The following is a 23,870-nucleotide window of genomic DNA, read 5'->3' on the forward strand; positions in this document are numbered from 1 at the left end:
GTTGAACCATGGTTCAAACCTAAAAACACGGCAACAAAGCCCATGCATGATACATACTGGGGACTTACCAGTTTCCCTGTAACTTGTAGCTCCCTGCAAGCACACCAACTCACCTCAGGAGCTGCAGTCTTTCCAGTAATCTCTGCTACTGCTGTTTCTATACAAACTCACTATATTCCAGCTGCTGTGCTCTGATCTAGGTCAATGCATTTGTACATGAGCTGCTTTCTGTGAAACTGGAGAAGATTGGTCAAACTGCAGCCCCTCTGGGGGAGTTCCAGAGATTTGTTACTGGGAGTTTGAGGAGTCAATAGCTTTCCTTCAGCTAATCCAAGCTGGAGCACCACAAATCAATTCCTTCAAGCTGAACTTTAGGATCAGCCAAAAGGCAGAATGCAGATTTTTTGAAGATTTAGCTGGTGCCCTTTCAAGAGTCTCCGGAGAAGTTAGTGCACGTGCCTTCCTGCTCTCCAGTCTGTTCAGCAAAGTGACAATACTCACATTTGCATCTTCTGATGTACACGGTCATTGCCAAAACTCTGACTGCGGAGCACAGGCTAAAGGCTTTCCCCTAGCAGCTGTATGCAAAGGCCACAGCTCCCCAAGGCAAGAACATTCCAGATGGCTGGTGTTTTTGTTTTTGTTTTTTTTTCCTTCCTTTCTTTTTAAATAGCTGAAAGCAATATGCTAACTGCTTCACTGGACGAGCCTCTCCACTCATCTGGTCTCATGGCACTGAGTGCCCCCGGTTACAAAAAGCCACGCAGGCACACTGAGTGATGCCAGAGCCCTCCTTGGATACACCCAGAACTGTTCTCCCACAACAGCTGCCCCTGGCCAGCACACAGGCTCCATGTTCCTGCTGAAACCACCAGCAGTGATGTGGCCAACAAGAATTGACATTTGGGGCCAATGTTCTGAGCACTGCGTTTTTAAACTCTGACTCCAGCAGCGCAGATGATGAAAAAAGTACAGAGCATCGCACGCATCCCTGCAGGGGGGATCCTGCACCAAAATCACCCTGTTCCTGTGAATATTGAGAGCCAGAGACACGTTTTAAACAGCTTCAAGTTTTGCTCGTCTTCAAAATTCCCATGTAAAGACTCAAAGTTTCCCAAAGGACACCTGTTAAGATACCATTTATAACCATTCACAGCTGGAGTGATTTTGATTTTTCTTTGGCTTCTGCGGAATTGAATGTTTAATTAAAGGACCACCCCTACTGACAAGAAGATAGGGTTTAAATGCTACCATCCTCAGCTAAAGTAAGAAAAAAAAATCTTTCTCCAGGGGAAGGGAAAAAAAAAAGCCACTATTACAGACTGAAAATGAAATTTAGTAATTTTTCCATGACAGAAAAAACACTTCTTCCCTCCTCTTTAAGCATTTATTTCAGAGAAGTTTCAAGCCCTATGGAACTACAAATTAAAGAAATTCTAAAGCTCAACTGGTTTGAAATATGGGAATATGCCTTGTGCTGCTTATGGGAAGAGGCATGTGCCCTTCTGAAGTTTTAAACAGGTTTATTTTCTTTTCCACAAGGGCAAAAACTGGCAGCAAGAAACACCTTGACAGGTTATGGCTGTATGCAATTAAATAGTGTTCCCTAGATAATCAATCCCTGGCACTTTCATAAGTCACTAGGGTGGAATAACATCGTTTTCCCTAACTGCACACACCTCTCCGAAACTGTACGAGCCTTAATATTCCCTGCTGGCTCTCCTGTTCCAACTCATTACATTTTATACTTCCCCACTTCAGCCTTAAACTGAAATCAAGAACTGCAACCGTCAATCACTGCTCTGCTCCGAGTCCTTTCTTAACCTGCGGTCTGAGCTGAAAGTTTCACAAGCCCGCATTTACCACCATCGTGATGTCCAATAAACTGCACGATGGTTCAGATCGGTTGCCAATACATCCTTCAGCTCTAAGAAGCAACTTTCACATTGTTTGGCACATCTGCTTCGTCTCCTCCAACTGAAATTTTAATGAATCTAGGAAAGAGCAGTTTTATTTAGAACTGCCAAGTAGGAAAACAAGGGTACGTTCTCAGAGATCTCAGGAACAAACAGGTAAGCAAAAGGCATCTGAATACACAAATCTACAGCAGTAAGAGGACTGAAAGCTGAACAACTTTCAAACCTTCTATGTACAACCTGTGCCTGAGGGTGCGAGGGACTTCTCATGGGATGCATTCAGTGATGCAGGAATGATTTGTTTCTCGACAATCTGATGCCCCTTGTGTGAGTTACAGAAAAGACAAGAGGAAAAGAAAAAAAAAAAACACCATAGAAATTCTTTCCTTATGGTAGCAGGCAGATTAATAGGGGTATAACTGTTTCAGAATTACCTCTTAATTTCCCTATTAAATTGAAATCTTTTCCATGCCGCAGTGAAACACAAAGCAATCACGGTGTTAGAACAAATACTGAGATCAGAATGAAACACAGTTTAGTCAAAGACAGTTAAGTGTGTAAGCAGGTTTTAAAGTAGTTAGTTGGTTAAGTCCAGTGGCTTTTCATTTTTTTAATCCCAGACATGTATATACTCAGTTAAAATGGCTTTTTTTTTTTAAATTCACATAAATTTACTGGCATGCTTCAACCATCAGATGAACTTTCAAGGCAGAAGCATGAGGGTCCTAGAAGGGCACAATATCCTGGGCTTGAGCCAGCCAACCAACAGCAATATATTACTGATCTTTGCTTGCATAAGTATGATTGAGGTTCTCAGGGCTGTCACAATACTTATGGTTTCTCTGTATGCACCCTGTTTATGCCTGACAAAAGTCGAAGGGGAATGGAGAAGTCATAAGTTATCTTTTATTAATCTTTCACTAAGAAATAACATGCTTTGCTTCACAGCTTCACAAGAATTCTTGCACAAAGAATTAATCAGAAAAGACAACAAATAAACGCAGAGAACAAGTGTAACTCAGTTTGACCAGAAAGATATAACCCATAAGATGCAGAGACATTTCTATTAGTTTAACATCAATTTTATCTGCAAGCCTGTCACCTGATCAATAAGCAAAGCCTGCAAAGCACAAATGGTGGGGAAAGTTCTTAAATATCTCAGAAATGATAAACAGCAAGTTACCTTTCGATCTTCTTTAAAGACTTCAGCGGCAGTTGTAAAATGTGGAATGGCATTTTTACAGTGTGGGCACCCTGTTTGACACAGGAAAAAAAAGACAGCATAAATGTTAGTTGTAAATAAGATATTGTGACAAACTCAAGACACAGAGGTGAACTAGGGGAAAGTTTTTGTTAAAAATAATTCTAGACTAGAGTTCTCCAGTTGTGGGATGAGCAGAGCAGGACTAGGCATCTGTAGACCATGTGTCTCAGCCACGTAGACTCAAGCACGCATTTAAAATTCTTCCAACTGCAAGCAACACAAGCAGATATTTACATTTAAGTGACATCCCATATAGGGACCAGGGGCTGGTTCCTACAACCAGTCACTTCAGAGCACTGAAAGATCACTAACCACAAACGAACAAACCATTTCCACGCTGTTGTACTTCCTCACGGGTATTACCACATCGGCTGTTACTGCTGTTGCCACAGATGCAGCTACTTTTGGAGATGGGAATAAAGACAATGCAGTGATGAACAGGAGGAGCCTGGAATTTGGAAAGGAAGTTGCTGGAATAAAAATTCTATATTAAAAACCAGGAGGAGCCTTTAGACACGTTTGGGAATTGCCGTTGTTAGAGCCAAGGCATTGGGATCACGAGGGAGGGGAAGAAGAGCAAGTCCAGCAGGCAACACAACACATATGGAGAGCAGAGTCCTGGCTTAGGATGACTGCTGCTGGCCATCCTCAACTCTCCTTCCACCCTACCACAAAACAGACAACCCCAGAAGACTTTTAGACAGTGTGGAAGAGCCCCAAAGCGTTGTGTGGGAGCCTGGCTGACACTTGGTGGTACCACAGCCACGTTGAACAAAGGGCCAGTTCGTCCCCTGCTTGCACGTACACTAAATATACTCAAACATTTCAAAAGAGCACGTACCAAGAGGAACGGGAACTGCCTTCTTGATTCAAGATTCAGATTGGAGTGCTCTTAATTCAGAAGCAATGTTTATTGTCTGATTAATCTAAGCTACTCACAAAATATCAATACTATGGCTTTGAAAAAAGTACCTGCATCTGTGAGTTTATTTTTCTCAAGCGTAGCATAAAGAAGTTGTTCCCAAGCAAACATTCAGGTCACTTTTTCTGCTCAGATGCAAGAAAAAGAAGTAATGGATGCACTTCTCTCAAACCCATATAACTAAAAAAGCACAAGAGTTCATCATGGTATTATTTCTGGATAAGAACAGAACAAAGCACAATGAATTGCTCACAAGCTTCAATTATAGCTTACGGTGCTGTTGTTCATCACTGTAAAACACTGGTAAATAAGTGGCTGCACTGCTTTTTAGTCAGTGCTGAACAAACGCCCTCTGAGGCTCAAAGCCACTGTCTCAAACTGCACTCGCTCTTGGGTGACAAGAAAAACAGCACCCATGCATAAACTCTGCGCATCCCTTCTCACAAAGGAAAAGCTGCACACTCCTTTCATCTTGACCAAAAGGCAATTTCATTCCTCAGAGGCACTGCTTTTAATTTTTTTTCTTCTTCATAATGGGATGTGTATAAACGCCACCAAGAGTTTATGCAGTAACTAACAGCACCAAAAAGTCAAAGGAAAATTTCCTGGGAAACTGAGGCATTTCTTCAAATCCACCTCACCAGCCTCAAACCCTCTATGCAGCATGATAGCATCTGCCTGAAGGCAGCTGTGTTTCAGAGGGACACAGTGCACATCCTCCACAGCTTGCAAATATTAACTTCATTGAGCAGTTTGACATTAGTCAGGGAGAAAACAGTCAAGAAAGGAAAGGAAGAGGAGGATATTAGTGCCCCAGGCTGCCAGGCACTGCTCCCGTGTCCAGAAGCCCACGTCAGTGACCCATTTTCTCTCCCACCATTTGCCTGTCCTGTCTGCCTGAGACTGACAAACCTTCAGGTCAAGCCTGTCTCTTGACGCATCTTGGCTAATGTCCTGTGCTGTGGGGTGAAAGCCTTGGTTGGCCTGTTAACATTACTGTACAGAAATAAATCAGAACTGGTGACGCTATCTAAAAATAATTTCAGAGACCAAAAAAACATGAAAATCAGACAGCCTTAGAACAGGAACACTCGCTGCAATCTACACGTTCACGTGCTGTAGTTTAGTGGAAAGCAAGGTACCCAACTGTTGCACTCTAACAAAGACTCCTAAGAACTTAAAACTTTTCGGGTCCCCCTTTCTGCTATTCATCTTGAGCTTGGAATTTAAATTTCACCAAACAGCAACTTTCAAACCCTCAGTAAAAGATATTTCTTTTATTGTGATACATCAGTAGATATTGTTCGCACCTCGTGTGTGCTGGACAAGTGAAGGATGGGGCTTTTGGTAAGGACTCACTCTAAGCTCCCTCTAAAGTTGCAGCAGTAAGAGCTCTCCATGAGCCATGCTCTTCAAGAAGATCAGAACATGAAACAACAAATACCAAGCATAGTCTTTCAGACACAGAAAGTGGCTATTGAAAATAAAAGCTGCCCTTTTACAGGGGCCAACATACAGCTGGTAAGAAAACAGCCTGTGTGGGAGTTTAGCTGGTGACTGCATGGTGTGGCACCAAGAAGGGCTATGAGCATGGTTCTCTGCAAAGATGCATATTTAAAAGGCTAAAAGGGAGCATCCAATTATCCAGACTGTAACATTTTTTGAAAAAGGTAGGCAAAACAAAACCTGCCTTGAGGTTACGGTCAACAACACCATACAAAGGAGATGAGTGCCACGTAATTCAAAAATAAAAATAAAAATCTATGCTTACAGTTTTCGTTTCCTCTTTTTGTAATCATCTCATCTTCCCACTCTAATACCAAAGGAAAAAAAAAATACCTTCATTTAGTGATCTGAAGCTCCATCCCTCTTCTACACTCCCTTCTCTTCTCTCTTGGCCCAACCTGCTTTCTTTACTGCACTGTGCTTGCAAAACGAAAACACAACCATATGGCTTTTGGCAGAGCTAACTCCAAGTCCAGTAGGCATTTTGTTAGCCTTGGACATCCATCCATGGAACAGATGTGAATATTGTGCTGAATTCCCAAGGAGCTTCAAGGAGTCACCAAAAAAATGGGGAAGGAGCGTATCATATGGAACAGCAGAACTTCATCTGTTACAACTTCGAAGGATTGCCAAATGTAGCAAACACTTGGAAGTCACCCAACCCAGTCATTCTATTTAAAGCACACATGCCAAAAAAAATAAAAGCAGAGGTTGATGTCTTCATTTTGACAGACGGAAAACTTGTTCTCCCCATTCCCTTTTCACACCCACTATCACACATTTATTTTAAGTGTTAACACTATCTTTCAGATTTGAAAGTGAAAAGAAAGGAAATGTACTGAGCACTGTACACGAGGATAGGAAAGCGTGTGGACTCCTTAGAAAGGATTTTCCAGATGGACTGTAGCGGAAAAAGATTAAACTGGTGGCATCTGAAGGTGTGGGTAAGGTGTTGAGAATCAAAAGGTCCTATTCCCTTCTTAGTAGTATTTATAGGACTACAGACTAAAGAAATAGGAAGATTTATTACATTTTACTTGATTAATTTGGGTGCTACAGTAGAAGCACAGGCTTCCTACAAGGCCGAGAGGTGGATTTTCAATTGATCAGCATTGGAAATAGCACATCTGGCAGCAGAGACCTCTAACATAGGTGCAGGGCTTTGCTTCACCCATTTCTGTATTCGTTTCTACATCATTATCAAATCTGATCTTGACGGGGTTAACAGCATACACAAACTGAGCAGTAATTTCCTGTGTGACTTGAGAAATCTGTAAGAAATCTGCTTCTGGAATATCCACCCCTTTGATGGGATCCCAGCATTGGTGCTTAAAACTTTTAACTGTTTCTGAAAGCCCTGAGCTAACTTCATTTCCTAATGCAGGAACACACTTGCATCACCTGGCAGGCAAGCAAGAAAGCTCCAAGCCTAACCCACATGCGTTAAGGCTGTTCTCTGTTCCTGATCGGTAAATGACACAACCGTATTACAACCCCATCCAGCTGTTCTCACCTCTCTGAGCTCAAAATCTTGCACTCTAGAGGCCCTTCCACACAGCCACAGCGCTATCTGCTCTGCCTGACCACTGGAGCCTGCCAGAAGAGACTGCCTGTTAAACCACACATCCATGGATCCACGCAAGAACACCTGCAACAGAGGGACTCCTCCCTTCTCCTTGCCTTTGCACCACCAGGTTAAAATCTTACATGAACCCAATATTTTCCACAGTTTATTTTTTCTTCAGTATTCATGCTGTCAAGTTGGTCTGGGAAGACACTGCAGTACAGTCACGTGGGCAGTCACATCGCTGACCTTAAAAACCAAGTAGTTCTCAATAGATCTGGTACATGAAAAATACGGCTTCTGTAGGTAAAAATTCAAGAGGAATGGCTGATGAGTGGCAAACGAGGGAAATCAAGCAGGCAAGCAGCTTTTATGCAGACCCATGGTCACTGAGGGGCTGGCACAGGAGCCAGATTACATCTCTAATTAGCGAGACGTTTAAAGGAAAGCTAGTGCTTTGCTGGGGAGATGAAGGAGGAAACATACAACCCAGCTTATTTTGTGTCGACTGAATTTGCTGATAGCAGGAACATGGGACAGTGTAGTTTGTGTATATTTGAGGAAAGAATGAGCGAGCTGGATGTGGTTTGTGGACATAAAGGCGTTGGAGAAACCAGCACAAGCAGGATTAATCCTTGTGGAAACACAAGCTAGAGGACTGAAGAAGTGAATGACCACAGGGTTGAGCTGGATGCGGTTTCCAACACAATGTCACAAGAAGTTGGCAACTGATGTAGAACCAAGACATTGCATAGGAAACAGAAAAATGTACTAAGTGCTCGTGCCACCTTGCAAACTTCTATTTTCTTAAACAAAAAGCAGACTGGGGAAAAACAATATGAAATCATTTGTCAGCTAAGGTAAGAAACACATGAAACTGATATTAAAAAACAGTGCACACTGCCCCAGATATAAGAGTAATCAGGCAAATGTTGTAGTAATTCGGTAATACCCCAGAAATAATATCCTGTATGCACAACTGTAAACATTTCCCATAATTGCAGGGTCCCATGGGATGCAGGTGGAAGGCAAAGAGATTTCCAAAGCAATCAAACAATCAAGTGAATAACCTACGTATCGTTATTAGATTTAAATGGAGAATTTTTCATTGGCAGGGTTTCTCTTTTTAACCAAGTGAATTGTTTAGAGATGACAAGGTAAAAAAAAATATTAGAGATTCTTAAAGCTCCAATGTATTAAAGTATTAGGACCCGATAACAATTATAAAGATGTCTCCTGACTAGTGCGTGAAGCAGATTCACCCTGTTGGACAATAGTCACCTTATTAAATTTAAAATAAAACTATATGAATTTTTCAGAATTGCCTGAAGGAAGCAAGTTCTGCTTCCATAAGATGCAGGTTTCCACTTGCTTAAATATGAAAAAGGTCCTTTAAGTTACTTCATGCTTTGTTTAATTTGAAACTACAAAGGGCGGTAATACAATATAACCTCTCTACAGCTGAGCAGTACAAGGTTAATTCAGTTTCCTTAGAAGAGTGGAAGCCGTATTAGCATAGCACACAGAAGAAAGGTGAAGCTGTTTTTAATGAATACAAATCAAAAGCTAACAATTTGTACAAAACAGATAAAGGAAGCAAATGGACATCAAAGCAGTATCTACAGTCAGCAGAGGTAATAATGATGTTTTAAATATATAAGGGGCTTTAAATGTATTAGAAGCAAAAGAATCCAAAACAATTCTAGCAATAGCTTTGAAAGAAAATGATGGAGTTGTCAGAAGAAACTTTACTGAATGTGTAAATTAAAATATTAAGTAGGTGTGGAGAGGGCCTCTGTGCCTAGTACCTCCTAACTGCTGCCTGCAGTTCTGGCTCCACAAATCAAGAACTGAGTTCAAAGAAGGCACATCTCATGGGAAAGGGAGTCAAGAAACTCAAGTGAATCAATAGGTGAAATCCAAAGATTAAGAAGTGACAGAAATCTAGATGAATCAGCCCAGTTTTCACTCTAAAAAGCTATTCAAAAGCTGGTTGCCATAGGCTAAGTAACTTCCAGAGCTGGCTGGCAGCAGAAGCTGGTCAAATTCAAACAAGAAACATTTCCCATCACCGGTGATTTTTCATTTGAAAGGGAATGATTTTCTAAGAGTAGTTTTTGTGAGGTGGTTCTCTACCTGAGCAGACCACAGCCTGTCCTTGACTCGCCCTGCTGAGCTGAAGCTGCTACAGAGGCGGGATGGTTTTGCTGTCCTGGTACAAGTCTCCTGTTGTCCAAGAGCTGCAGGGCCACACAGGGCAGGTGAGGATGTTGGTCCCTGCTGACCCTGAGCACAGCATCCCAACCAAAGTGGCTCTACCAGCACATAACAGGTGCTTTGCCTTCAGACAGGACTATACTGTCCTTTTTGCCCACCATTAATATGTAACGATGTATAATCCTGCCAGTGTTGTCCGTGCGCATGCTTTTAGCATCTTGTACATAATAAAACCTGACAAGTACAGTCACAAGCGAGGTGCATATATTTTAAATGAGATTCTTCAAAAACAGTTTAAACATGCCTACATTTTAATGTTGCAGACTTTCCTTTTTTTTAAATATGGCAACTTCAACCCTCAGTATTTTCAGAGCGGAGTCCTGACCGGCTCCTTAGAGGAGATCTGAAAGCCCAGTGACATGTGAGAGACCGTGGCATTTGTGCTGTCTGTGCTCTGTCCTCAGCAAGAGGAAGGGCTCCTCTCCCCCCTTCGGCATCTTGCAATGGGTGATCTCAAACGCATCAATTAATTACGCTTCAAATTGCCCCTAGGAGAAAAAGACACGATTATCCCCCTCCTTCATTACACCCAAGGTTAAATGGAGTCAGGAAGAGGTTAAGTGACTCTCGGGGTCTGCAATCCTGCCTGACAGGAGCAGGGCTGCGAGGGGCTGACTCCATTCATGCCCCTGCAAAAGCATTGGGGCCTCGGCGGGCTCAGCATGTGGCAGGATGGCACCCTCAGCATGAGAGGTGCAGAACGTGGAATGACTTTCTGGTTCCCTGTCTCTGTTTGAAATTATTGCTGGCTAAAATAACAGGGAGAGATAGTGCCCTCCGTTATTGGTTTTCAAATGACTGCTATTCTAAGCAAGAGAAAGCAGCACATTGCACAGCTATCAAAGGAAACCCAGGAGCTTGTAGATTGCAGTGCAAAGCAAAGCCTGTTTCCACTTCAAGAGTTCCGAGTGATTAGCCAGAATTAAAACAAGAATATTACTTGGTCAATCAAGGAAAGGCAAGCCATGGGCAGTAATTGCACAGATAAGAGCTGAAAATGGATATACTGCTTAAACTAACACAATTTGTGTAGCTACACAAGTTATTGAAATCACAGGCAGATTTGAGAAAGGCATTTGGAGATGTTACTGAAAGGTTAATTTGCTTTTGTTCCTCCAGTAGAAAAGTGGAGGGCCTTCTAATTGAATATCTGGAGCCAAAGCTCATTTTACAACATGACCTGACACATAGCATAATCATATTTCCAAGACAGAAGGTATTAATAATTGAGAGGGATTTGTCCTTTGATATGAAAAAGGTCATGAGGTTTTCATTTAAGCATCAGGTCGACCAGGGCTTGCCTCGCTACTCCTAACCATGGCAGGCAGCTGACTACTGATTTCACAACATACTGGTGGGGTTTTTGTTTGCCTGTTTGTTTTCCCAACCTATTTGAACAATTACTTTGTCAACTTTAAAGGGACTTTCTGTTCTGCTCTGGGCTTTGAAGGAAGCTTTGAGAGGATTTAAATATAGTCGACTCTCCTTTAGGGTACTGTTTTTATATGATCTCTTAAAACATTATTTCCAAACCAATTTCCCATGATTTTCTGAGAGGAAGAGGGGATTTACAAGAAAGGGAAAATGCGCGCAGAGGTGAAAGTTGAGAACTCTTGAGTAGCATCCCTGGCTCTGTTGTCACCACAATGCTCTCAGACAAGTCTCAGTTCCTGTATCTTCATTTTCAGAAAGGTGGGTCTGGCACAATTATACCTACCTCCCACGGCTGCTGCAGAGATGCACTAGCTGCTAGCACAGCCCCATGAAGTCAAGAAGCACGGTGCTAACACCAAACAGAGATCGTTGTACCTATTCCTGGTGCAAAAGATGCAGTTCCCTCCTGCAGATGACAACAGGCATCCAGCTTATTACTGAAAGCTTACAGGAGCTAGAGGGCCAATTTACTTCAGTGCCTTTGAGCATCTTGGACGAAAATACCGCTTCTCCATAGCAGCACTGCACTTGTCTGCCTCTCAGCCATTTGGCACGGGAACGATACACCCTTAACTGCTCAGCAACTGCATGCTTACAGTAGAAACTCCTCCTTCTGGTTTCCAAAATCCTGTGTGGTTAAACTTCTACCTGGTGTGAAAGTGGCTGAGAAATCACCTACTGCTTGCTGAACTGCATTTACCCTTGAAGGATATTTAGTCAGTTTGTATATGGCATGCACTGCATTAGCACCCAGCTTTACTATGCTCTCTTTGCTCTGCAGCACTCTGAGGTATACAGAAGAAAACAGGGACACACAAAACCAAACCTTTGGAAACCACAGCCTTAGAAATGAACAACTGCAATGGCAGCAAGGTCATCAGAACAGGCCAAGCTGCAAAGGTTAAGAAGTGGGAGAGGCTCAGTGCAAAACCCTTGGACTGTTTTACCCACTGCAGAAGACAAGGATACGACTGGCTGCGGTGAATCGCTAATGATGACAGCAATTAGCATACAGCACCAAACAATCCCTTCAGAGGGAAAGCTGCACAGTGAGCCACATCCAGACAGAAAAGGCTGAAGATCAGTAGCTACATCCAGAACAACTACGGTGTCAGTTCCAGGAGACCTGGGTTTCTAGATAAGGTCTGTCACCGCCCCACGTGGCACCAACCAAGCAGACAACAGTGGTGGTAAGGCTGCAGTTTTGGAACCAAACATCAGCAGCCTTGGTTAATTACAAATACAACTAAAGTATAAAAGCACACAAAGTAATTCTGCCATCTAACATGCCAGTGAACGCACTTGGTAATCCGAAAGCAAACTGCTCTGAGCTGGCAGTGGTCTGGTAGGGCAGCAGGGGAGGCTGAGCTTCTTCACACCATGCCGTCACGCTTCTATTGAGCAAGGCTCAAAACCAGCTCCCCTTGCGATCACCTGGCATCACCAGCAAAAGCATCTGCCTTACTGGAAGCACATTTGACAACAATGCAGCAGGGTGGGTGGCACAGCTGGAGGTGAATGTCTCCTGGTGCACCACAGGCAGGCTGTACGTGGCCTTGCAGCACCACATCTGTGCCCACCTGCGGGAGAGCTTCACAGGGCAAGGGGATGTGCTCCAAATCCTCCTCCCTTTCTCACCAGCCTGAACCATTCAGGCACCGGTAATATTCTTCGCACCAATTCAAGCAGCTGTAACATTGTAGGATTGTTGCAGATTTAGAACAAGAATCCCGTTTTACAAAACAAGAGGACCTGGATCACCCAGATAAATTAAGGATTAATGCCCCAGGCCCCAGCCTGCTCCAGACACCAGCCACAGCTACATGCAGCCCAGTGAAGTGCCCCAACTCGTGTTTTAAGAGCAGCTACTGAAGTGTTCTCCCTGCACTAATTAAGAGCCTTGACACAAACACTAGGGCTGGGAGCAGTTCTGACAGCCTGATTGCAGAGACCACTCTATAAATTCACCCTCTATCAAAACCAGCCTGCTGATGGGCCCTGTTGCATCAGCACTACTTCCACTGCCAGGAATGCACCTCGCTAACACGGGGCTGTAGTGGGAGCACCACTACTGCAGGAGGAAAGTGTTCCTGGCAGAGCCAACACATCAAAATTCTGCAATGCCAGCCCACGCAGGATTTGAAGCCTCATTATCAGAGGGCCCAGACCTCGCTCCTGCCTCAGTCAACAACCAGAAAATCCTTCCTGCAAGGGTTTTTGCCTTGAAACGGATTCTTTCTGTTCAGCATGTTTTTAATAATTTCTGATAGCTTAAGCTTCATTTACAAACACACACATTTTGTTCAGACTCTGGTACGACCTCCTAATGAAAACTTAACAAGATGTGCTTGCAAACGATGGGAAAGGCACTTGGTGAGAGCCACGCAGAGGCTATCACAGGGCACTGAACGCATCTGTGCTGCTCTGCTCAGTGCCTTTGGACCTTGCTAACCCTGCTGCTGAGTATTTCGGCCCCCGTGTGCCCTTCACACAGAACCACGTCACCCGGCTCTGCCCGGTGCTGAGACCCAAACCTTCTTGTGCAAGGGCAGAGATAAAGAACAGCCAGCTTTGTCCCAGCTTACTTCTAAAAAGAGTAGAGAGGAAAAGGAACCAGTACTGCTTTCTTAAGAACAGCTTTTTGAAAGCAGCTCAAGCCACAGGAGCAAGGAGACAGGAGCTGGCTGTTAGCATTAATGGCCAAAACCCGCTCCGTGCGACCCAGTCTGACAAGGAGGCTCAGCTAAGGGCTTTCCTGCCACGCATATTCCTCAGCATAAAACTTGGGCAGAAGAAACCGGGAAGTTTATTTGTGGAGAGACAGAGGAGCATACCAGGATACAGAAACAGAGCAGCAGGATTATCAGTATTTTGAACAAAGCCTGCGGGTAAAATTAATGCAAGTTTGCTGTAGCCTTCAGCTTTTTATGCACTGCTGATGAGATGCACAGGGACAGGCAGGACTGATTTACAGTCAGAACCAAAAACCTTGCTCCCTATCCAATTTCCTACTGCAAGGTGGCCAGGGGACAGCCCATCAGACAGCAATGATGCCTCCCTGTCAGATTCCTGCTTCAGCTGGAAGCCAAAGGACATTTCTGTTGCATGCCAGAACAATACCCCGGTGCCATCTCCCCATAGCAACTTAGAATAATGCCCACCTTTTAACAAAAACAACAGCAAAAAACACATATAAACACCATGGACTCTTCTATGATTTCATCAAGTGCAAAACAGAGTAAGCACCCTCATTCATTTCTTCCAGTCCTAAAAGAAAAAGCCTTTTTAAAGAAGTGAAGAGCCAGGGAGGCTGCTGATGTGTTTTAATTGCATCTCCATTTGTCGCTGCACAGCCGCTAACTCAATACAATACGAAAATACCTCATTAAAATCATCCTCGGCAAGGTTTATTTGGAGGTGTTCTTTGCGTAACCCCTGTGGGTCAGGCTTCACCAGAGAATAACCTTTTCCCGCTGACAAAAGTAATTTCCAGTGAAGGAAAAGTTTTGCCACTGAACAAAGAAGCAAAACCGGAAACCAGCTCCCAGCAAAGTATTTATTAAAAATATTCATTCTGTGAACCCTGTTGAGTCCCACAAATTGAGGCCATTTGGCAAGTTAATAACATTGGCAACTGCTGCCCTTATAAGCCATTAAAAGGGAGCGTTTTTCCCCTATTATTTTTCATTGCTGCCAAAAGTCTTCTTTGTTTTGTTTAAGAACACTTACCTTGTGGCTTTTAAAAAATTAGGAATGGAATGAATCTGCTCAGCACCAAACACTTCCCCTTAAAAAGAGATGATCTTAAAAAATAAAAATAAATAAAAACAACCTCCCCCCCCCTCTCTCTCTGTCTTCCCCATCATTTGGATGTTATTGATGCTTTATTATATACAGCTCCTGCTTCTGAGGCGGTTGATTCATTTGTAGTCTTTTTGGAAGCAACTATCTCAAGCACTGAACAAGAGGAGCATGTTTGCATGTGCTGGTCTCTAATTCTTAAAAGCCACCACTGGACAGCTACTGCTTTTGTGTGAGAATTGGTGTGGGAGGTGTGCATAATGAGCCTTGCCTGTTTAGAGATAATTAGAAGTACATGGGAAGTAAAGACCTAACCTAAGTTTGAAGGAACGTCATTCAAGAAAAGCTACCAGCTTGATGGTCACATCCCCAAATTATTGCAACAGAGAGGCACATTAAATCCTGAAAAAAATGAGGTGAGCAAAGAGCAAGAGAGAACCACGCATGGTTTGCTTAGAGAACGTGATGCTCAATAATTTGGTACGGGTCTGCTTGGCAAGAAATTTCATGTAGGACTGCAAAGGCTTTTCCAGACAAAACTTTGGGTTAAATTCACAGTGCTTTCCCGAAGAACAATCTGTGTGCACTATGTTTCACTGCACTATGCTCACCTAGCTTCACTCAATCTTCAACATTCAGTCACTTTTTTTTTTTTTTTTTTTGCTAATTCAGTTTGAGTCATGCAGCAAAAACATCTCCAACTGAGAAGACACTTTATTTACTGGAACTTCATTGCCCTTTGTGACTCCGACAACTAATCAACAACCAACTGCTTCTATTTTGCACCATTTTCAGTGCTATAGTAGGAGGAGGTTAAAATTTAATGCATTGGCAAAGTCAAATCTCAATTATCCAGGGTAACAGAGTAGAGAGAGCTCGCATAAAAGTAAAAAATGCAGATAAAACACATTCTGATAAGCTATACAAACAAAAAATGAGGACATATGAACTGTCCCCGATGAAAAGCAATCCCAGAAACAACACTGATCCAAACTGGTCAGTCTAAAATGCTAGGCAATTATCGGTGCAACTCTTGAAAGCAGCTCTGGGCACAGAGCACAGACACACAGCTAGTGTCCTTCTGGGTGTCTGCTGAGCTAGGCTGGATCTACTCTTGTCAGTTTGGCTCAGATCCTGATTTGGTCCACACCCCCCAAATCCTGATCATCCACATACTGTGTGCACACCAAACCACACTCAGACTAGTTGTCTCCTCTCCTCATTTCTGAACCAAGCTAACCGGTTACAAAAGGAAACCTGGACTAGCCAGTGGTACCCAGTACTCTTGAGGGATGGTCTATAGAGACAAAATAGACACAGATCCCATAAGGCCTCCCTAAACATCTCTGCAATGCTCATGCAACAAGCCTACTGCTTTTAAATGTTCCTCAAACCCTTCATGCCAGCCTCCTGGACATAACGCATGTCTACTGCATCTTGCTTCACTTCAGCAGGCTATGTCATCGCCTTCCTCCTATTTCAGAGGTTTTGAACTTGATAAGGGGAGATGCAATGACAATTAAATCTTAGGTCCACAAGGACCTGCATGAGAGCCCACAGAAGAGCTGGGCCAGGTGCTATGCAGCACAGATGCCAGCAGCCCACTCGAAGTGCCAGCCCTCAAGGCTGCGTGGTGTGGTGGCCACAGAGGGTACAGACCTACCCAGTGGACAGCAGGATGAAGATCAGGCACAAGACAGTTACAAGCAGCATTAGCTTTTCTCCAGCCAGCACTGCTGTCCCCAGTTAGTGATGAAGACCTGCCCTTACAACTGCCTCCCACCCCAATGAGTCTCTGCAGTGTGCAGGAACACCACTGGGGAGGAATAGGAGTGTGAAAGAACAGACATCATTCTTTGCAAGTATCAAGTTCACAGAAGTAGATTTTTCTTCCCCAGTACTTTGAAGAGTTTTGATTCACATTCTTAGTCCTTAAAATATTCCACAGGCACCAGGAATAACCTTTATGCTTTACTCCATCACCCTGAAAATGGGTGATGAGTTCCCCATCTTTTCCATGTGGATGTAGCAGTCGTCGTTTCCAGAGCTAAATCACTGTGAAGCACTGCTCAGCACCATTAAAGCATCGTTCAGCTCAGTCCAGAGTTATCTATAGAGCAGCAGATTGATGACTCTCCTATACATATTAAGTAATTTGCACGAGAAGTTGCCACAGAAAAGCCAGATCTCATTTTAATTTGCATGTAAGATATATATCTGTGGCCTTTGCCTAAAGGTTTGTCACTCCAGCTTAAAGCTTTACAAAGGTTAGAATATTCAACTTTCTGCTTTAAATTCTAATGACAGATGAGAGATACATTTCTTAGCATAAATATTTATATATAAACATACTTTATATATGCATGTATACACACACCCCCAGCCTTAAAATATCCCAGCATATGTGTAAGTGTAACAAATACTGCCACGGAGTCACAAGTGAATGGAGTAACATACTGTGAGTCGGCAGTGACCCGAGATGTGGATCTGAATAGAAAAAGAAAATTATTTGATTTAATGTGGCCTGGCAATTTTAGCAGGGCTCCTTCTGCACTAAAATAAGCAAGTTAAGACTAATTGGCAATGTAAGCTCCAAGAGGTCTCGAGATTGAGAAAACGGTAAACAAAACCTAATCTATCAAATTTAGCACATTATCACTGTAGAAAATCAGAAAAATAGAATGATTTGTACTGTTCTATTGCATTAATAATTATTTCACAGAAAATGGATTTAAAATACTCATCTGTTACTTCCCTCTGCACCCACCAAAGGGCAGGCTTGTTGCACTCCATTTGTGTGGGTGCTTTCTATTTTGCACACAGGCAGCTTCCACGTTTACTGAGGACACGTCCACCAAATCAGAAGCTACACATGACCCACATACTGACAACGCCACAGCAATGCTGGCTTAAGGGTTGCGCTAAGTCTAGAATTGGCTTCAGTTAACTCTGCTCCATCTTGTTTACAGGTACTCTCATTCAGCACCATGACCAAAATAGTGCAAGAAGAACGTGTGTGAAGGCAGCCTCAAAGGACCGGTCTTGCATCATGCAGACCTTGCTTTTACAGCCCATTCCTGCAGGCATGGACAGGCTGACCTTTGCTCACCACAGCCTGCAAACAGCAGTGTCATAATTCACCCATCAGGCGAGTTGTCTTGTCCTTTCAGCTCTGAGAGCTATGTACTCTTTGCACGTACTGTCTTTGGTCTAAACATGTACTTAAAAAAGATTAAGAACTTAAGTGCCTTAAAGAAAAGCAACTTAAAAATAAAAGAGAAGAGCTCTCTCTTCCACAGAAAGCCAAGATGGCAAACTCCTAAATCTCACCATTTCACATGCAATCATTTGATTTTAAAGTTATAATTTACTCTTAACCAGTTGAGATCCATGAATCACAAATTCCCGGCACACGAGCAAGTTCTAGTCAATTGATGGTAGGAACTGGAGTTGAGAGAGGATTAAGTCCCTCTTCCTTTCCTTTTCCCATCTTCCAGAAATCTCCCTTCTGAATTCTACCCCTCCCTTCTCTCCACACACACATCCAGCAGGGCTTTGCAAGAGCCCCAAAGCATCCTGTCTAATTTTCTAACAAAAAAAGCAAAATAAAGGACCTGAGCTTTTTCTCCCTTTCTGGAAAATACCTTCAGTTCCGTGGGAACAAATTGGTAAATGCTTATCTGAAGGTTATATGTGAATTGCAGGGCTGGCCATCTGATGGGGAAGAATTTTTCTTGCACACTGCAGAGCTGAGTCACTGTGCAATAAAAGCAAATTAATACTACCTGATACCGAGTGCCAGGACTATCTTCTCTCTTTGGCAAACCCTTAAAAGTTCATCACCTGTACCGACTCTGCCTGCCTCTGGGACAATAGAGGAAGCTGGAAGAGGTGAGTCTGCTAGCTGCAGCAATACCATGAGAATCACAGGCATATCTAAAGACAAATGGTGTCTAGAAATGGCATGTGCCTACAGAAGCCGTCTAATATGAATGGGGAGGAGTACATGTGTAGCATTTTTCTTTCATTCACCTAACTTACAAAGGGCCTGATTCAAAAGTTTGCTAGAAATGCTGTTAGGTGCTTCAGAAAGAAAGCATGCGTGTGATGCATGCAAAACAACCTGGAAGGGTGAATGTCCATATTCTAAGTAGCGATTTAAATGTAGACTTATTATGGACAAAATTTATTCCATCAAAATTTGTTCTCTTCCTCTGGGGGGTGATTCCTCCTACACCACTATATCAATTTCACTACTGAAGTGCTGCAATAATGGGCCAGGCTCTCTGTGCTCATTGTCCTGCTATAACAGATCACATTTTGTTATGCGGACCATAAAATACAGCAGAGGAAAAATAAATCTGTTTTCTTTTTGTTCCCCTGCCTGCTTTGTCTGCATTAACACAGTAACTCTTTAAATAAACACCACATACTGTTTTGTTTCCAGTTTACAGAGACACATACAATAGTGCCCCATGCAGTTACATTTGGAATCAGTTCTTTACCCTCACAAAACCTGAGGACAGTGAAGGAATTAATTTAGGAGTTCGTAAACTGTAGGGTTTATAAAACTCAAGCACATGGAGTGTTGTTTACTCACATGGCGCATAGAACATGACAAGAGTGTGCTTCTTCTTCTTCAAGGACTCCCTGAAGTCTTCTCCTGCAAGATGGATAACACTAGTCTGTTTTTCTTCCCATGCAGGCTCAGGTGGAGGTGGTGCTTCAGGACTAGAAAAAGGAATAGAATGAGATTAGTCTGAGAATGTTTCTGGAAGCATATGCAAAAGGCCATCACATCCTGCTTAGTACTCTGAGGGAACCAAGGAGGAGCAATCCTTCAGGGTGCCTGGGCAGTAGGAAAACACGCTCAATATTTCCAACACCAGGTGGTAACAAAAATGTGCGTTAATTTCTAAAACTCAGTAAAAATATAATTTAAACGATCTCACTGAAGCATATGAATAGGAATGCAGAACAAAGATCTCCTACATTACATCCAACATCTGGCTAAAAAGAACATTGCTTCTAATATCACCGTGTCATCCGTAGGCATGAATTGAGAACAGCAAGCAGGTGGAATCAAAAGGCAACCGATATAGGACAGCGTCTTCCATTCAAACATCCTTTTTGTACTCTTCATTGCCATCACACAAACCTCTATAAAGAATTTCATGACCTTCTCTTGAATTCAGATATTAAAGCCAGGATGCAATAATCAGCATCATTCCACTTGGAAGACTGGGGGTGACTGAACTGGAATATTTTACCTTGATAAAGAGAATGTCAGGTTTCAATTATGACTGCACATACTGACTAGATCAGAGCAATCCTGCACATCCAGAGCACCTCTAACAAAACTTCTGCTATTCACCAGCTCACAGACTTCTCTCAGACTCATTAAATTCATTCCTGCTGTATCTTAAATAGTGATTACTTATATAAAATCATCAGAATGGAGCCATGGTATAAAGACCTTCATATGTCGCCTTGGTAATAAATTAGCTTTTCAGACTTTCCTGTCACTTTGAATGACACATTTTAAGTTGTATCAGGTACATAAAAACTAAGTGAAGAAAATCTAAATTTTTAAAGTTCTTCTCAAGGTCAGTTGGTGGATATCCATCATCTTTCCATCGGTATTGATTTGCCAGTTGTTAGCGATAGAATTAGGGCAGCTGATCTGAATTTTCACACGCACACAGTCAGTGTGAGCTATCATCGATTACAGTTACAGCCAGAGGTGCGAGTTCATCTCACACAGACCTCCTCGTGCTGACCTGGAATAAGCTACCCAGATACTGGTAACACTATCGTGTGGCAGCACAGACGACAGACAGCACAAACAAACCAGGCAACAGAGCTGCAACTCGTGCTGCTGCAACTAGACCACTCACTGGGATAGGTTTTCACAAGCTGAAATTTTATCTCCAGCCTGCACCCTACATACATCCCTATTTCCATCAGCTTCAGTGGAGCTGTTGCTATTTTATCTCAAGTCAGCAAACAAGCATCTTACACCATTGCACTTCAAGCTGGGAGAGCATCTAGCAGTTAGGCCAGGGGACAAGAAGTCTGTGCCCCTGTGTTACTGGCTACCGAAGGCAGTAGGCAGAAATCTTACAGAGGCACAGGCGGATCTGGAAAGGATGAACCACCTCTTCCTCCCTGCTTATTCCACTGCCAATACGAATAGGCCGTGTCAACCTGAGTGTTTAACCCAATTAAAATGACACAGTTTTCAAAATACCCCAGCAAGCTGGTGGAACTAGGACAGCGATTTAACATCCACTACTGACACAGCAACTTGGAGCTGAGTAAGCAAGGAGGCCAAGGGAGAGCTGTGTGTAAATGTAGGATACAGATAAAACTTCCCAACATGTGACAAAGATGCTGACAGGCCAAACTTATTACTTGGTTTGAAGCACTCAGATACAATCCCCTTCCCCCCCCCACCAAACAGGAGTTGGAAAAATTAAGCTTGCATTCCTCATGCCATCTGCACTTAATGATTAAATGACCTCACAAAAGACAGACACTGCTTTTTTTTTCCAGTGAATAGTGCAGAAATTATATTTGGCTTACAGTACTTAAAAGAAATACATATTTTACTCCTAAATATTTAGAGAGTTGTACCAGCAATTTTCTTCTTTGAAATGAAATTATTTTCATTGTACATCAAATTCTGCATATTTTAGCGCGCCACCTAAGGAAAGCAGGGAAGCGCAGACAAAGGTGCTGTTTCAGTTGGTCTGGGTGCCTTTCTTTCAGCCCCATGTAGCAGGTAGTCTAGGCATTGGCTCTGAAATGCTGGAAGGAGAAAAGTACAACTACAGAAATTTAGTTACTTATAGTGAAATCTGCTGCTTAGTATGAAGAGGGAACAACAAATGTTCTGTTTATTTTTCAGAGCCATTGCTATTCCTTCTCCGGAGAGAGGCTTAGCATGCATTTGAAAAATATTTATTTTGGGAAAGAATTACCAGGACAACTATGAAAAACCCCGCAGCAAATAAAGGATTTGGTGTATTAGAGACCATAATTAACATACACGTTTGTATGGCTTTGAATACTGGAATTCAATTTGTTTTTGTTAGCAAGGGATTTAGGCAGCCGATAAAGCTAGGTTTTAGGATTTACTTCCTCACAAAGCAGTCTTCAGGAAACAGCAGCCAGGAATGTGAATACTTTCTCAGACCCTCAAAACTTACTTTTGGAGCCAATCGATGATCTTCTTTTTCGTTCTGAGGTGTGGCAGGGTGTATTTCTCCTCTCCATCCTTAAAATACTTCAGAGTAGGAAAGCCTGAGATGTGGTATCTTTCTGCCAGTGCCTTGTTGACGGTAGCATCTACTGCTGCAAGGACACCTGGACTCTAAAACAGAAAATACTGACTGTAAATCATAAGAACACGTACCCACACCTTTGGCAAGAAGTAGTGGACTTTGGGGAAATTAATTACTCATGACTTAGGTGCCTCCGCTTTCTCAGGTTCTCAGTAGGCCCGATGCAAAACCAGGAAAGGATATCTTAAGGACTAAATGTAACCAGCATATTACCCATTCTCCTCCCCTTTCTGAGGAAGATTCCCTGTAGACAATGCTTTGTAATGCTTAAGAGCTGCTCCCAGAAACGGCATTTCCTCCCACAAGTCCATTCTTCCCAAGGCAAATAGGCATTGTTAAAGACAAATTTACTTTAAGGCAAATTCATCTTTCCCTACCTCACGGGCATCTACACATGGACCACTTTTACCATCACTTGTAGGATGTGATTCACCTGTTTTGCACATCCCCCTCTCCTTCACCTTTATAGTTATAAAGGGACTCAATGTCTCTACTGAAGATGTCTAGAGTTTGGGGAGATTAATCCCGCTTCTATTCTTGCATGGCGTACAGAGAGCAGGACTGAATCAATAGCACTAATACTAATACTTGTATTATCAGGTCTCTCCTCTCCAGCTCCATGTTGATGGAGCACTTAAGATGATGCTAATGGAATGATGCAACCATAAAAGCAAGATGCTTGAAAGAGGGATCAACCCCCTTTTTTTCTTCCCCAAATCTAATTCATAAATAAAAGTCTGTGTTTCTTCACATTCAGTGCCTTTAAATAAGGCAAAAAAAAAATCCATTTTGGATTTGATCATATTACGTATAAGGCCTGCAGCAGAATACATAAACATTTTTCGATTTTGTTTTCGTTCAAGACAGAATGTTCTTTCTAAGACTTTGGCAGGGTTCATGCATTAGCGATGAGACTGTACTTTGGAAGCACATTTTGAAGGGTCCTGTGGGAGGATGAGAACAGCTGAATTTGTTGTAGGGATAAAAGTCACTTATTACTCCAGTTATTTATTACTGATTATTAGAAGGATATAATAAAGGAAATTAACTTACATCACTGGTTGCGTGGAGAAACTCTGCAGCCTTCTCATATTCTGGCTTCATTTTCTTACAGTGCCCACACCCTGCCAAAAAAAAATCCAGTTAATTCGTACACACCATGGTTATTCGTTGACCCATCCAGCCTTACCAAAATCCAAAACCACGTGGTAGAGATTTACTAGAATTTAGTATGCATTTTACTTACTTTATTTGCAAAGCCTTACAATGATTTAGGACATTTTCCAAAGTGGTCTCTACACTTTGAAGAAAGAAATCTTCACCCAGCTCACTTCCCTCTCAGAAAGTACTACGGGCAGTAGTTGTCAAGCCCATCGATTTTAGCATGCTCTTGGGTGAGGCTATGCCTCACCCATTTCTGTTTCCAAATTTTTATCTGCAGTAAAAATCCGACACAGACCCTCACGTGACTTCCTGACTTTAAGCCGAGGTTTCTACGAGCACAGCTTAATTGAGTCGTGTAATTTGAACTAAACTGCGCTGATAATAAGCTACGCTTTACAGCGGTGCGGCGTGTCCCTCCAGCAAGGATTTGCACTGATTTAATCACATCAGCATAATTACACCACCACATATGTTCTCGACATAAGCAGGGCCTGTAAAACCAAGATAATGGTGCTTTCTCGCTCGTGCAAGATCTCCTGAGAGATCTGCCATTACTTCACTGCCGAGTGCTGACATTACAATAAAGTAAAATAAATGAGCGCACGAGAAAAACAGATTTAAAATAAATTATTTGGGTGCAAATGAAAACGCTTTCACCATTTGCTTTCAGGCAAGC

General features: G+C 42.6%; 1 protein-coding gene across 1 annotated transcript in view; it reads right to left on the reverse strand.

Moving 5' to 3' along the window:
- Positions 1–23,870, reverse strand: part of PDIA5 (protein disulfide isomerase family A member 5) — a 96,693-nt gene that overhangs the window by 8,223 nt on the left and 64,600 nt on the right. Inside the window, exons 12-15 of the mRNA XM_032190563.1 lie at positions 23,084–23,154; positions 21,896–22,059; positions 19,285–19,415; positions 3,100–3,170 (exon numbers count right to left, since the gene is read on the reverse strand). Of these exons, the coding sequence (XP_032046454.1) occupies positions 3,100–3,170; positions 19,285–19,415; positions 21,896–22,059; positions 23,084–23,154 (437 nt within the window). The remainder of the gene's footprint in view (positions 1–3,099; positions 3,171–19,284; positions 19,416–21,895; positions 22,060–23,083; positions 23,155–23,870) is intronic.

Source organism: Aythya fuligula, chromosome 6 (genome assembly GCF_009819795.1).
Source record: "Aythya fuligula isolate bAytFul2 chromosome 6, bAytFul2.pri, whole genome shotgun sequence".
Classification (NCBI taxonomy): domain Eukaryota; kingdom Metazoa; phylum Chordata; class Aves; order Anseriformes; family Anatidae; genus Aythya; species Aythya fuligula.